The sequence below is a fragment of the Colletotrichum phormii genome (genome assembly GCF_030913505.1).
Source record: "Colletotrichum phormii strain CBS 102054 chromosome Unknown BDP81scaffold_27, whole genome shotgun sequence".
NCBI lineage: Eukaryota > Fungi > Ascomycota > Sordariomycetes > Glomerellales > Glomerellaceae > Colletotrichum > Colletotrichum phormii.
Genome location: NW_026851469.1, coordinates 308720 through 323542, shown reverse-complemented (window position 1 = coordinate 323542; position 14823 = coordinate 308720). Strand labels below are relative to the sequence as shown.

The 14823-nt window shown below is 50.6% G+C and overlaps 4 protein-coding genes across 4 annotated transcripts; 3 read left to right on the top strand and 1 right to left on the bottom strand.

Moving 5' to 3' along the window:
* Positions 1-1671: 1671 nt before the first annotated feature.
* On the top strand, positions 1672-4762 carry BDP81DRAFT_384046 (uncharacterized protein; the record flags this gene model as incomplete). Its single annotated transcript, XM_060586946.1, has 2 exons — positions 1672-2265; positions 2337-4762. The coding sequence occupies exons 1-2, from the start codon at positions 1731-1733 to the stop codon at positions 4760-4762; spliced, it is 2961 nt and encodes a 986-aa protein (XP_060439788.1). The 5' UTR covers positions 1672-1730.
* Positions 4763-7259: 2497 nt separating this feature from the next.
* Positions 7260-9326, top strand: BDP81DRAFT_465109 (HCO3 transporter family protein; the record flags this gene model as incomplete). Its single annotated transcript, XM_060594233.1, has 6 exons — positions 7260-7492; positions 7553-7908; positions 7961-8136; positions 8193-8396; positions 8452-8835; positions 8898-9326. The coding sequence occupies 6 exons, from the start codon at positions 7260-7262 to the stop codon at positions 9324-9326; spliced, it is 1782 nt and encodes a 593-aa protein (XP_060439787.1).
* A 131-nt stretch (positions 9327-9457) lies between these two features.
* On the bottom strand, positions 9458-11469 carry BDP81DRAFT_465108 (uncharacterized protein; the record flags this gene model as incomplete). The annotated part of the gene is made up of 5 exons (XM_060594232.1): positions 9458-9908; positions 9980-10231; positions 10300-10643; positions 10767-11157; positions 11282-11469. 5 exons carry the CDS (start codon positions 11467-11469, stop codon positions 9458-9460), a joined length of 1626 nt encoding a protein of 541 aa, XP_060439786.1.
* A 439-nt stretch (positions 11470-11908) lies between these two features.
* BDP81DRAFT_454232 (family 3 glycoside hydrolase) lies at positions 11909-14559 on the top strand (the record flags this gene model as incomplete). Its single annotated transcript, XM_060592915.1, has 5 exons — positions 11909-12005; positions 12063-12669; positions 12728-13043; positions 13099-14232; positions 14296-14559. 5 exons carry the CDS (start codon positions 11909-11911, stop codon positions 14557-14559), a joined length of 2418 nt encoding a protein of 805 aa, XP_060439785.1.
* Between the last annotated feature and the right edge of the window lie 264 nt (positions 14560-14823).

Here is a 14823-nt window from a genome sequence, read left to right as displayed (position 1 = left end):
GTTCTAATTATGAAGGATATATTTACATAAGATTAAAACTTATATATAAGATAAACTCGAGCCGGGCTTTAGAATAGACTTCTAATAACTTCTTTAGTAATTAACTTCGTATTAGATCTTATAATCGCTTTTAGCTATCACAAATTACAATACTATTATTAGTTCTGTAGCCTTAACTTCTATAAACATACCTCACTACGACTAGCTGGCCGTAACAGTTAGTTAGTTATATGATAGTTAATTAACTTATATATTACGGCCAGCTAGTTGTAGGGGTAGTTTGCAGAAGTTGAGGCTGCGGAACTGGTAACAGTAATCGTAGTCGGGGATAGCTTCAGGGAAGCTATGTCTGTCAATCGTAAGGGTGGGTAAGGCTTCGGTGATCAATCGTAGTCTTGTCAAGGTAGTAGCTGAAAGCGGATGTTAATCCTGATACGAAGTTAATTGCTAAGAGCTATGGAAGTCTGTCCTAGAGTCCAGCTCAAGTCCATCCTTATATACAAGTCCTGATCCTGAACATGTCCCTTGTCCCTTGGGTCGTCTTGGGTCATTCTGATCCAGAATGATCGTTTAGCCCCCAAGTCGTGTTGGATCATATTGATCCCAAATGATCCTTATCTTATCATCACGTGACTTGTACCATAGTTCTTCCGTTCCGTGAGAGGGTGCCTTGTGTCCCCTTGTCCTGTGCATGTATGGCGTAGTAACCGTCGTAAGCCTGCGGGGCAGGCCCTGTTCTTGGTCGTGCATGTTGGGTCGTAACACTAACTTAGTTAGTTATTAATAAACAAATAACTATAATTTTTTAAGCTATTTTTATAATTATTATAGTAGTTTATATATTAAAGGTAGGATTTTAAATTGGTGGCTAGGAGGGATTTTTAGGGTGGCTAAAGCAGGGGGTTGGCCAAAAGTGGGTGGGTTAACTTAATATAAAAACACGCACACTGTGCTTCATTTGCATGTTCGTACGCTGTACGACTACCTTATGCTATGGAGGGAGCTGGGCAGCCATCGTCAAAATGCAGACCCTGCTCATGCGGGCAGCAAATCAGTTTCTTCATTGAAAATGACAAAGCTGCATGGCAGAAACCTAGTCCGCGAGTGAGCTCAAGCTTCAACCCAGTCGCCTCTATTCGAAGCTGGTCTGAGAGTCGGGGTGACTGTCAGCCTAGGATCGACGCTACAGCCACAGCGTAGCCAAAGAAGGATTAATGTCACCTGTATCAACTTACTTGTAGTCCGTTTCCATTAGGCAACAAAATTTGTTGTGCAATATTGGCATTGCTGATTCAACCGCGCCACGATGCCGTTTATCTCGCTCGATGCTGCGGGCCGCCAATGCGTGGATCGCCAACCGTCTAAGACACGATGACGGCTGAGTTTCACTCATTTCCCATGGCACAAGGCGCGGCATTCGTATGTGGAGCGTCAGCAATTGGCCTGCAGCTTCGCCTCGTCCGAGTTTCCCTAGGTAGGTAATACTAAGTATCATTTCGTGGGTTCGTCGCTTATGAGCTGTGCGCTGTGAGCCAGAAGGATCACGCTAAAACCTTATGGGAACATGAATTATGGCTCCATGTTTTGGTACCATGCCTGCCTGCTAATAGGTCACGAAATCCCCTTAAAGAATGAAATAATAGATAAAATCCCGCAAATATGGCGAGTTTTGATATACGGGCGTGAAGTCTCGACAAAAAGTTGAGCGAAGACTGTCATTGTCGCGCAAGATGAGCCGCAAGACTTTTGGCTTCGACGCCTCGGATTTACCACAGGACCCGTACTATCCCCAAACAGACCCTACAGGCCCCAGTTTCCTTGATACAGAAGGATGCCTGTGTGCTTTACAGGTAACAGCCGCCGGCGGAGCCCCGGAACCCGCTTGGCAATGCATCGGAGACCAAAGCCAGGGAAGCATCTACACAATCAATACCGGCAGATGGTTCAACACACTCAATGAGGTCGGTAATGCCAATGGGTCCATCAATGATGCTTCAAATCCGCCAGAGACCGAAAAGCCCCGACGTTGGCTCTCTGGAGCATTGCGAGACTCGCCAGGTAACGTCGGGCTGAGTGTTTACGACAGCGCCTGCACCGGCAAGAACAACACTAGATTCTCGACCTCTTTTTACGAAGCGGCGGCACAGATCAACGCAGGCCAGCAGCCATATAGCGCCGCGCCGTGTTACAGACAAGGGGCAGTTCCGATAGAGATTCAGACCGTGGAGAGCTGGCAGGCTGATGGGTGCAGCCCGGGCTTTCTGTGTGAGTATAAGTCTCAGAACTTACATGTCCTCGTGCGTCCAAAGGACAAGGTTTGCTAATTTTCCGTGTAGGTGAGAACAATACTGTCAACTCAATACCCCAATACTGCCCGCCGCTGGACGGGTGTCAAATGGCGAGGTTAGCATCAATCACCTGCAACTTTGGCGGCAAGAACGCTGGCATGGGGCCTTTTGAGCCGGTAGTCTGTCAAGCTGGGAACTACTGCCCCGAAGAGAATAACGGCAAAGTGTCTTTCGTCTGTCCGGCTGGCTCATATTGTCAGCCTGGAGCCGCAACTCCGACGCCATGCTCAGTTGGCAGTCGTTGCCCGGAAGGCTCTTCCTACGAGCTGTTCCTCATACCCCTGGTCATCTTGATCATTGTCGATCTTCAGATGATCGCCGGTATGATTGTCTACCGATTCCGAAAGCGCCTTCTCGAACACCAATCAAATAGAAACCGGAAACCGACCTTGAAGCGTGGCATGAGCAGCATGAGAGCTCAGATCACAGGGTACAGGGCACTTTCAGAAGATACCGACCGCGAGATGCTTCCGATGGGCGCAACCTACATCCCCAACCGGACCGATTCATACGGAGGAGGATTTCAAGCCGCGCTTGAGCTCGGATCCGAATACTCCGTCAACGTCCGGCCCACGAGTGAGATGCTCAACCCTCAGCTAATGGCATTCGTCTCCTCGATGCGGCGCGCGACTGATGCAACCAACTTTGGTCTCTCCTTCAGCTACTTTGATCTCAGTTTCCAACCCAAGAAGTCTTCCAAGATGATTCTTCAAAATGTTACGGGATCCATCGATCGGGGAACTTTGACAGCTGTCATGGGCGGTTCCGGCGCAGGCAAGTCGACCTTTGTCAATGTTCTCATGGGCAAGACCAAGAACACGGGAGGCACGGTGGCTGTCAACAGCAGTCCGGACAAGTTGAAACGATACAAGAAGGTCATTGGCTACGTGCCCCAAGACGACATCGTGTTGCCAGAGCTCACAGTCTACGAAAATATTGTTCACAGCGCCAAGATCCGCCTTCCCCAGACTTGGTCCACAGCTGACATTGAGTCTCATGTCGAGTCTGTCATTGATTGTTTGGAACTCTCGCACGTACGCAATTCCTTGGTGGGCTCAGTGGCTGCACCTGTCATTAGTGGTGGGCAGCGCAAACGTGTGAGCACTGGCATGGAACTGGCATCTGCCCCGATGGCAGTCTTCTTGGATGAGCCGACGAGTGGCCTTGATGCTACCGCAGCTTCGTCTTTGATGCGGACTTTGAAGGCAGTCGCACGGTTGGGAATCACTGTTATTGTCATCATCCACCAACCCCGTACCGAGATCTTTGAGAATTTTGATAATCTCATTCTCCTCGGCAACGGCCAAACCATTTACGAAGGCCCTCAAGCTGAGGTGCACGACTATTTTGAAGGTCTCGGCTTCGGGTTCCCGGAGCACAGCAATCATGGCGACGTGGTCACCGATATCATCACTGGAAACGGCCGCGACTACAAGCGAATTGGGGAAATCTCGAAAGACTCACTCATTTCGAAGTGGTCAGACCACCGCCTGGCTCTCGCACACAAGGAACGACATGCTTCCTCCATCATGAGCAGCAACGGCATATACGCCGCCATCAAGCATCGTGGTGCGCCGCTGTACATGCAAACATGGCTTTGCCTCCGCCGAGCCATGCTTCAGCAGTACCGCACTAAATCAGCTTTCTGGGCTGAGATGGGCCTCGCGGCGCTCGCCGGATTTCTCCTTGGCCTGGCCGAACATTCGAAGAAGGGTATCTTGTTCACGGGCACGTTCAAAGAGCCTTACTCGATATTGTCAACTGCTGTGGACTTCAAGTCCGCCCCTGAATTGGCTCTCTTGGTCTCCATCGCCGTGGGTCTGGTGTCCGGTGCACCCGGTGTCAAGACATTTTCAGAGGAACTGCTTGTGCATCGGAGGGAAGCTGAAGCGGGCCACAATCGGCTGGCCTACTTTCTCGCAAAGGTCGTCTCAGTCCTCCCTCGTATGCTTTTTGGCTGTCTACATTTCACGACTTTCTTATTCATCCTTACGGTACCAGTGATCAACTGGGGGCTTGCCTTCCTGACCAATTTCTTCTACTTTTACTGCATCTACGGATTGGCGAGTATCGTCAGCATGCTCGTCAGGCGAGAAGACGCCCCCCTGTTTGCGACGATGATCAGCCTCATCGTTGCGATCCTATCGGGAGCTGCCCCTCCACTGGCCAAGGTCAAGGAGTGGCACTTGGAGTGGCTTTGGCGCGCTTCACCCGGTGTCTGGCTTGCGGAAATATACTTTGGTCAGCTGGTCTCGCCCTTTGGTTATTTGTATGATGTCGACTCTGCTGCAGCGGCGACTGGCTTTCACATGAAATGGTTATGGCGCAATATGGGAGTTTTGGTTGGAATTGGAACTATCTATAGATTGGTTGCATTCCTTGCTATGATTTTCGGGCAAAGCCGGCGTAGGTAGGTAGACTGCCCCATGGACCTATTCAATAAAGGAGTACGGGGGTGGAGGATCTCGTTCAACATCATGGACCACGTCTACTTCCATGTCTGTTTGGATATCCTGAATAGAAAAGTTAGCTCGGAGTATGATAGATGATGTCATCTTTACCTGGATATGCGAAGGGATTCCTCTCGATAAACCAACAATAACGGCCAGAGAATGTGTAATTGATAGGATCGAGGAGTGATATGTTGGCGTTACGGGGGGAATAAAATGATTCCTCCACAAGCCTGAATCCAGAGTCCAAGTGCCGGTGCCCTCGTCTCCTACAAAGTCGGAAGGAATGTTCCCAGTGACACCACAGATTGTATCGTAATGTACCCAGTTTCTTGATACCCGGTTGAGATACGCGTTGGTGGTTGTTCTTATGAGAATCTTCAATGTCCTAAGGCAAATTGCTGGGTGCCTTCGCACAAGGTCAAGTGGCATCTTGATGACGAGTTGCAAAGAAACCTGCCTATGAGTGACAAAGACTGGAAGACTTAGGAGCGTCATAGTGATCCGAGGTGAAGAATTGTAGGCAATTAAATTGGCAATCGGACTCCGGTCGACATTGTTTATCTCTAGGAGTCTAGCTGGTACCAAATCTCGCTCGATCTGCCGGATCGTGTAGGTGATATCGTAAGTTGCGTTGATGGTCGGAAAGTCACCTCCACTGTTGAGATACGGTTGAAGCGTAGAATACCATGCCTCCGAAGATGAGCTCTCACAGTGTATGCTACGCTTATCTTTAAGCTGGGGGCATTGATATTGAGCGACGGCGGCAACACAAGAAGCTGCTGCGTTCCTCCATTGTTTGGCCTGTGCGGAAATGACAGGCAGAACCCAAAAGAGTGCTGTCCACTCCTGAATATCAAAGGGCCTTCAATAAGTTTCAGGGACCGATCAAAAAGCTGGAAGACGCATTAGACTTGAATGCAAGAGAGGTGGGTCCTGGTTGCTTACTTTGCGGGTGTGAACAGATGTGTTCGACTCGGGCAAGTTGGCAGAAGGGCCGATGACCGTATTGCCGGTACAAGTGATGCTTATTTGGCCTTTGGTGGATGAGTTAGCTTCGAATCTTCCACTGCAATCATTCGCAAAGTTGGGAAATAGTCGAGGTTGACTTTACCAAGAATTTCCTCGCCCTGACAATACCAGGGTCGCCCGATGGGCGCGTCAATGATCAAGCTAAGTTTCATGTTATCTAGTGGGAAGATGCGTGGATGACCAGAGCGGGTTGAGACCTTGATCTGATGTCAATTGAACTAGAGGAAGACAGAATGTTATTTGGCTGAGAAGGCCTCCGGGACAAATGATGCACCAAATACTGTAGGTAGGGATTCATTCACTCTCCCGGCTTGGGCAGCCTCAAATGACGTTAACTGCGGAGGTATGCAGGCCGACCTCGGGTGCAACATCCTGAAATGTGCTGGCTGCTAACGACCCATGGCAAGTAATTATCATGGGACATGGCGAGCGGCATGGTTCTGGTTGCTGTGTTAGAAGCTATTATGGCACGCACTCTATCAGTACATAATATGATGCTTCTCATCATAACAGTATTCCCGCAGAGATCCTTCTTTCAATAACACGGCAGACGGCATACAACTGCTGGGATCTCTCAATCAAGAGCCAGCGGCGGCTCCGTCACGCGGAGGGAAACAGTGTGAGAGGTAGGTGAGTCCACAGAACGAGGGAGCATCGGGGACAAGGGACGAGCGCTTTTCGGCTGTAATTTTCTGCCTGGGCAGAATTTAATCTCGAGTGTTGCCGTAAATCTCCGCACTAACCTTGCCAGGCTAATGCCTGATTGCGCATTGGCTGCCAGTAGCCCGGTGAATGCCGGATCATCGGACGGCGATGATGCGGGAATTCAGGCAAGGGCCCTATTGACTATCATCATAACGGTATGTACTTCGTACGTACACGAGGAAAGGCTCCCTTGAGACGTATAACCTCACGTTACCAGTGTCAAGTTGTTGAAGCGATTGGATGCGAAGAATTCAGAACGGCAAGATGCTGTTGCCAGCACTCTCTTCTTCGGCTTCTTGACCTCCCATGGGTGGACCATTCTAATTTGTGCCAAGAACCAATACAAACACCACTCATACCCAGAGGGCATCATACATGTAGGAAAGACAGTGGCAGCAGACTTTTCAGGGCATGACCCCGGTGCTGTCTACGTGACGTATCGAAGCGAGACCAGCCGGCCAAAGCCGATTTTCCGGCCTCTCTCTAATTCCACAACATGCCCCCATCAGATCAAGTAGCCCCAGACCAGTGGCGGGACCTATGGGCTCTTTTCCTTTCTTTATTCAAGGAAGCACTCATATAACCGTGACTTTACTTGGTCTCGTTGTGACTGAAGTCAAACCTAGCATCCAGAAGTTCCATCTCTAACCCACTGCTACTCCTTTTGCGCACCTACCCCTTTCTCTCAACCGATATTAGTTGCTCTGGCATTCATATCAACGTCATGTCAGGCGAACCAGAGTCCAGCACTTCTAGTGAACTTCGGTTACAGAGGGAGAAGATAGACACGTCGTACACCTACGATGACCAAAAAGGCTGGAGGCGCTGGAGGATCTTCCGACCAGGCCGTGGGATTTACCACGACATCAAGAGACGCCTTCCATACTACTGGAGCGATATCGTTGACGCATGGACATACCGTACAGTTGCCAGCACCATTCGAATGTATTTTGTCAAGTATGCACATGTTCCTGCAGTCCAAATCGCCCCCTTTTGCTGACAGTCGAACGACTTTAGTCTTCTCCCTGCGATAGCCTACACCCTCGACATGTATCGACGAACAGGACAATTCTTTGGCATCAACGAAGCTCTCTTCTCATCTGCGCTCGCTGCCGTCGTCTTCAGCATCCTCAGCGCCCAGCCCCTCACGATCGTTGGCGTCACCGGTTTGATCTCGCTCTTCAACTTCACAATCTACGATATCATCAAGATCTACGACGTTACCATCTACCCGCAGTTCATGGCTTGGACGGGTATTTGGGCAGCGATTTTCCACTGGCTCGTCGCCGTATTCAACGCGTGCGACTATATGCGATACGTCACCGACTTCTCGAGCGAGGCTTTTGGTTTATACGTTGGCATCATCTACATCAGTTTGTGAACTCGACTCAACAATCGCAGAACATACTGCTGACGAACACATAGTCAAGGGTGTGGAAGAGTTAGTCAACGAGTTCGATGCCGAAGGCAGCGCGGCTGGTTACTTGGCTTGTATGATTGCCATTTTATACTTCGGCACCGTTTATACGCTAGAAAAGCTGGGCTCTAGCACTCTTTGGAACTCTGGCTACCGAGGAATCCTCGCCGACTATGCCTACGTGGTAAGATTCTGGCCTTGCCGCGGATGATTAGTGACAGGTACTGACTGTGCTCGCAGTTTGCCACCATCTTTTGGGTGGGGTTCTCGCACATCCCTGGTACTCTCAAAGGAACGCACATCATGAGGGTTCCTGTCGTCGACGCCTTCCAACCTACGCAACCTAGGAACTGGGTGATCGACTTCTGGAACCTCGATGCAAAGTGGGTATTTGTTGCTATGCCATTTGGGTTTCTAGTGATGCTGCTCTTCTATTACGACCATGTAAGTCCTGTACTTCTAGACCACCTGCAGGCAAGATCGCTAAATGTTCCTTCAGAATGTCAGCAGCATCACCGCACAAGCACGCCAGTATCCCCTGAAGAAACCAGGAGGTTTCCACTGGGACTTCTTCTTGCTCGGCTGCACGACGTTCATCGCAGGCATCCTGGGTCTGCCGATGCCCAATGGCCTCGTCCCCCAGGCCCCAGTTCACACCGATTCCTTGACAGTCTACGAGACGAAACTCAAAATCATATCGACTTCCGAAGGGGAAGATGCAGAAATCAGGCGACCTGTAGTGGTTGCTACACAGGTAGTAGAGCAGAGGATTTCCCATTTGTTGATGGGCCTTGCTCTAATAGGCACCATGACGGGTCCCCTTCTGGTGGTGCTACATACTATGCCAGCTGCTGTCTTTGCTGGCGTTTTCTTTGTCGTTGGTGTAAGTGACTAACTCGGTCCTTGTCATTAGTATGGAATGAGTGGCTGACTACTATGTTCCAGTGGGGCTCAATCGAATCGAACAGCATCCTTCGAAAGTTCCTCTTTCTCCAAGCAGAGGAACGCTTCATACAACGAGACGAGATACTCCTCCAAGTTCGCCGCCCAAAGATCTGGTTGTACATAGCTCTACAGTTCCTCAGTGTTGCAGTTTGCGTTGCAGTCTCCCACACGCTAGGTGCCATTGGTTTCCCAGTCCTGATAATCCTGCTCATTCCGATGAGAGTCATGCTGGTACCCATATGGTTTTCCCAGAAGGAACTTCAAATACTGGACGACTTCACGGCGACGAACAAGATGGTACTGGCAAGTTTGGGAGGCAAGCCCGGACTACCTGGAGGCTCTCAAGAGGAAGATTGGGGACTTGAGAGGAGAGCTAGCGAGAGCAAGCATGGAGTTACTAGACAAAGGGCTGGAAGTCTGCATCGATAGATCCAAGTGGTGTATGGATAGGAGATAAGGTAGGTAGGTCATGGCACAGTCCTGGTGACCGCCGCGCCAGACAACACCTGACCTATGCCTGGTCGAGAGGTTACAGTATAGAGGTTTGCTATCGAGGACTACTAAGTAGCGAGAATCTCAATCATCCTCTTGAATTCAGGCACTTCATCAACCCAGTATTTCAGAAGATTCACCACATCCCCAACACTATCTTTCCAGTCGTGTGGAAGCTTATCATGTAGGCCTCCGTACGCTGCAGCAATTAATACAAGCGCGCTTCGTGTGCAAGACTGCAGCATCAACCATGTACCATGATGCTGATAGAAGAACCCCGACTTATTGATCTTGATTCTCCGCACACAGAAGTCGAGACCTCGCGAGGCCAGCATGTGGGAGTCCCTGTCATCTCCAAGCTGCCCATGCACAGCGGCGTATATGAAAGGCCAGTACATCAGCTCCAAGCAGTCTATCAAATGGCCACTGAGGATGAATCTTAACTGCCCGTTCTCGTCAAAGTCGAAAGCAACGTCGCTGGCATCGTCTATCGCCGGTCGTAGGCTCGGTGGAAGAGACCTGGCCCTACGGAGCAGAGACACTGTGTTAGTTTTGCACGAGGCATTGAAGGTCGGGGTACAAAGGCATACCAGCTGTGAGCTTGTCGTTCGAATTCCAGGGTTGTCGCCACTTTATCCGCAACGTTGCCAGTATTCTGGTCATCCAAGCATGTCGCCGATAGTATGCGGTTGTTTAATCGTCTAAGTGCTATTTCAGCTAGGTAGAAATACCAAGCAGGCTCTCCATGGGATTGTATGGACTCGGGAGGGTCGGGAAAGAGATCTGGAAAGCGAAGATCCCATGCACTCGTCTTGCTGATTCCTAACTCCAACCGCACCTCACTATTTAATTGTCAGTACATGTACTAGAGCTTGGGGACTAAAGTAGAGAGAAGAGTGGAGAGACTCACAGTTCAGACTTGAAGCATGCCCAATGAATGGTCTGTTGCAGGCGAATAGCTCCAGGGCTGGCGTCGCGACAAGATAATTGGAACGTATGGCAGCTCGACAAAGCCCGCGTGAACATCTTCCAGGCATCGGCTGGTCGCATCATAGTCATCAGATACACGCCAGCTAGGAAGAAGCACTGAGCTTCTGCAATGCCACTATTAGACAGTAGCAAACCCATTCGCCTTTGCGCCGCAACGAAGAACGCCTCAGCTCGGCTGAAATGTTCGTTTTGTCGAACGGACAGAGACGTCTGTGCCACGCCGTTTTCATGATCTGCGGTCGTGCCTAGAGCCAATACGAGGAGCTATAATTTTGTCAGACATCGGTTGCAGGGATCGTAAACAGAGGTTGCCGAAGGTAAAGAGTGGCTTACGACCAAACATCACCCAGCATCCCAACCGAACCCGTTGAGGGAGGTACTCTTGACGTGTTCTTCAATTGTCGCGATATCCAAGACCGGGTTGAATATGTGGTAAACGGACAAGAAAATGTCGAGTAGTCTGGAGGTGTCCTGAACATTCACGTCTGATACGAGGAGAGGGCGGGAGACCACGTCGATCCCTGGAGAGATAGCCGCGGGCGATTCGTGTGATGGACTGTCCACATCGACGGTTTTCCAGACTGGCCATTGGAGGATCACATCGCGGTTGACGTAACGAACTTCAAAGGAGTTGATCCAGTCGATATCGGTTGTTGGGAAAGGCGACGAAGCAAAGTCCAAGCTCGGCTGAGGAGCAGCAGGTAGCGGGCGGCTACCTTTTACTACACTTTCCAGCTCGTCCAGCCTCCGTAGTATGGCGAGACTGGCTGCATCGAAACTGCGCCCATCATTTTATGGATCAGACGAAGCGCAACAGAGACGAAGAGAAAGGAAGAAATAGCCAAGTGTTGGGCGCAAGCAAGGACGGGGAGAATATCAAAGGGGCAGGGAGGAGCACACACCAAGCCTTTTCGAATTCATGGTAGACGCATTCTATCCCCAGCTTCTTGCAAGAATTGCAGGCTGGCTTCTCGTTGTCACATTTAGTCTGTCGCTGACGACATGTTAAACAGGCCTGGGCAGCTCGTTTCCGAGGATACGCAGGTCTCTTGCGGGAACTGGCACGGGTTTCTGCGTGTGCATCGGACATGGTCAACAACGATGGGTACAGGTTCGCGGAGTGTAGGATCAGAATGGATGAGTAGCAAAAAGGACCGCTGCAGGTGTCACGAGGCATTTGCTACTGGCCCAAGCGCTCAGATCGTTCCGCGGAAAGCCGGAAATGGTCAACTTTTTCGGAGGATCGACACCCCGCGGTGTAAGATTACTCAACATCGTTTAAGTTCTGGAGTCAAGGACACTACGGAACTAGGGCCGAAATATTACTGGAGAATACGGGAGTCAATAATACGAGAACTTGGTATGGGTGTTTAAAACCGACCATGCACAGGGTGCGTGTAAGCCGCATTGTGTAGACGCCTGATGATATTGAGCTGGTGATTATTTTTCTGTCATTTTGTGACGAGTTGCGTGAGCCACCTTGCCTTACCTCGACTAGGAAAGTTCCAAAACGATTCACTGCCTCAATCATGACTATCTCCTACATTCCAGAAAAGCCGGCTGTCTTCGACGTGGAAGATGTCTTGGAGAAATTGACTGTTCAAGAAAAGATTGACCTACTTGCTGGTATGATTTCGCGGCGTCAAAACCTACTTTCAAGAATCTTGCTGATTATACTTGCAGGTATCGACTTCTGGCACACCAAGAGTGTTCCCCGTCTTCAAGCTCCTTCCATCAGACTATCCGATGGCCCAAATGGAGTCCGGGGTACGAGATTCTTCAATGGTGTGCCGGCAGCTTGTTTCCCCTGCGGCACTGGTCTCGCAGCAACTTGGGATGCTAGTCTGCTCCAAGAAGCCGGAAGGCTCATGAGTCTCGAAGCGAGAGCCAAGGGGGCGCACATCCTCCTAGGGCCCACGGTCAATATGCAAAGAAGTCCCCTGGGAGGCCGAGGATTTGAATCGTTCTCGGAAGATCCAGTTCTTGCAGGTCAAAGTGCCGCTGCGGTTGTTACCGGCATTCAGAGTACAGGAGTTCAGGCTGCTATCAAGCACTTTGTGGGAAATGACCAAGAGCACGAGCGAATGGCTGTTGATTCTCGTATCACGGACCGGGCTCTTCGGGAAATCTACCTGCTACCCTTCCAGATTGCTGTCCGAGATGCAAATCCTGCGTCATTCATGACCGCTTATAACAAAGTTAATGGGCTCCATGTGAGTGAAGACGCCGGAATGCTCCAGAGCATTTTGCGTGACGAATGGAAATGGCAAGGCCTGATCATGAGCGATTGGTGAGTTTTCGACATCCGTCCTTATGCGAGTGACTTTCAGCTGATTCAATTGCCAAAGGTACGGAACATACTCCACCATCGAAGCTATCGAGGCTGGTCTTGACTTGGAGATGCCTGGACCCACGCGCTGGCGCGGCCAGTTGGTGAAGCACGCACTGGCATCCAGAAGACTCCTCCCCGAGGCTGTAGATGAACGCGTCCGCGCAGTCCTCAAAGCCGTTCGCCGTGCGGCATTGACAGGAATCCCTGAAGGTGCAGAGGAAAAAGGTCGAGATCTTCCAGAGACCTCAGCTCTCCTCCGAAAGATTGCGGGAGACTCAATCGTACTACTAAAGAACGAGAACGCTACCCTGCCTTTCAACAAAGAAAAGACTGTTAGTCTATTATCCGCTTGCACTTGATGATTTCCTAATTTCTAACCGCTGTTAGGTTCTCGTAATCGGACCAAACGTCAAAGCAGCGGTCTACTGTGGTGGAGGATCAGCTACTTTGAGGCCCTATTACGCAGTCACGCCATTCGATGCTGTTTTCGAGCAAGCAAGTGATGTTATTTACTCAGTCGGGTGCTACGCCCACAAGATGCTACCGATTCTCGGCCCTCGGTTGAAAACCGCAAATGGCCAGGTCGGAGTTACCTTCAGGGCTTACACCGCACCGGAAACCGATACTCACCGTCAACCGGTCGACACGCTGCATCTCGTTGACACGAACATGTACTTTGCCGACTACTATCATCCTGAGATAACGGAAGATCTGTGGTGGGGAGAGATCGAGGCCTCGTTCACTGCCGAAGAGACGGGCGATTTCGAGTTCGGTTTGACTGTCCACGGAACTGCCAATCTTTACATTGACGGGGAGCTCGTGATCGATAACGAAACCACTCAAAGAGGCGGCGGAAGCTTCTTCAATGTCGGAACCGTGGAAGAAACCGGGATCAAGGCGCTGGTAAGCGGACAGACATACAATGTCACGGTGAAATTCGCCAGCGGCGCGGCATCCAAGGTAAAGGACGCTGACGGCGTGGTTTCATTTGGCGGTGGCGGTGTTGAAGTTCGTGACGCGGATCAGGAGATTCGCCGCGCAGCAGAGCTGGCAAAGTCGGTGGACCAAGTCGTCGTATGCGTCGGGCTCAATGCGGACTTTGAGCAAGAGGGCCATGACCGCCCTCACATGGACTTGCCTGGAAGAACAGATGACTTGGTTTCTGCTATTGCTGCTGCCAATCCATCCACTACCGTTGTAGTTCAGTCTGGGACGCCTGTGACAATGCCTTGGGCTGGTTCTGTATCGGCAATTATCCAAGCATGGTACGGTGGAAACGAGACGGGCAATTCCATCGCAGATGTCTTATTTGGAAACGTCAACCCATCGGGCAAGCTGCCCTTGTCGTTCCCAGCCAGGGTTGAGGACAACCCGGCTTTCGTCAACTACCGGTCGGACCAGGGGCGAGTGCTTTACGGCGAAGACGTCTTTTTTGGGTACCGCTACTACGAAGCAGTCAAGAGACCTGTTCTCTACCCCTTTGGGTGGGGGCTCTCCAGGTTTCTCACGGAGTCACCGAGGGTGATGAGAAGATTTTGGTGCGCGTAAAGTTGAACAACACTGGCACGATCGATGGTTCCGAAGTTGTGCACGTCTACGTCGCGCCTCAATACCCCTCAATTACACGCCCTGGAAAGGAGCTCAAGGGGTTCTCAAAAGGCGGGACAGTCCGCTGAGGTAGAAATTGTCTTGAGCAAGAAATATGCTCTAAGCCAGTGGGATGAACCGCGCAAACAGTGGGCGGTGGAGGCCGGAAAATACGACATTCTTGTTGGCACCAGCAGCAGTGAGACGCCTCTTACGGCTACAGTGGAGGTTGAGAAGACCAGCTGGTGGTCAGGCGTTTGAATGTCAAAAGCTTCTTATAAAGCAGAATTTCAAGAATAGACTCAGTCCCAAATCAGTTGAGATGTGGCTTTGTGAACTCACATGAGAATAAACTTGCGTCAAGACTTGATGTTTCTCTTCCATGTTGGGGTGAGACTAGGACTCGCTCGAGAACGCACCGAGCTGATGGATGGCACGGTGTTTTCAGCCCCCCACCCTTCTGTAAAATACTGAACTTGGCGGTTTAAATAAGTGCATACCCCTCAACTTCCTCTTATCCATCCA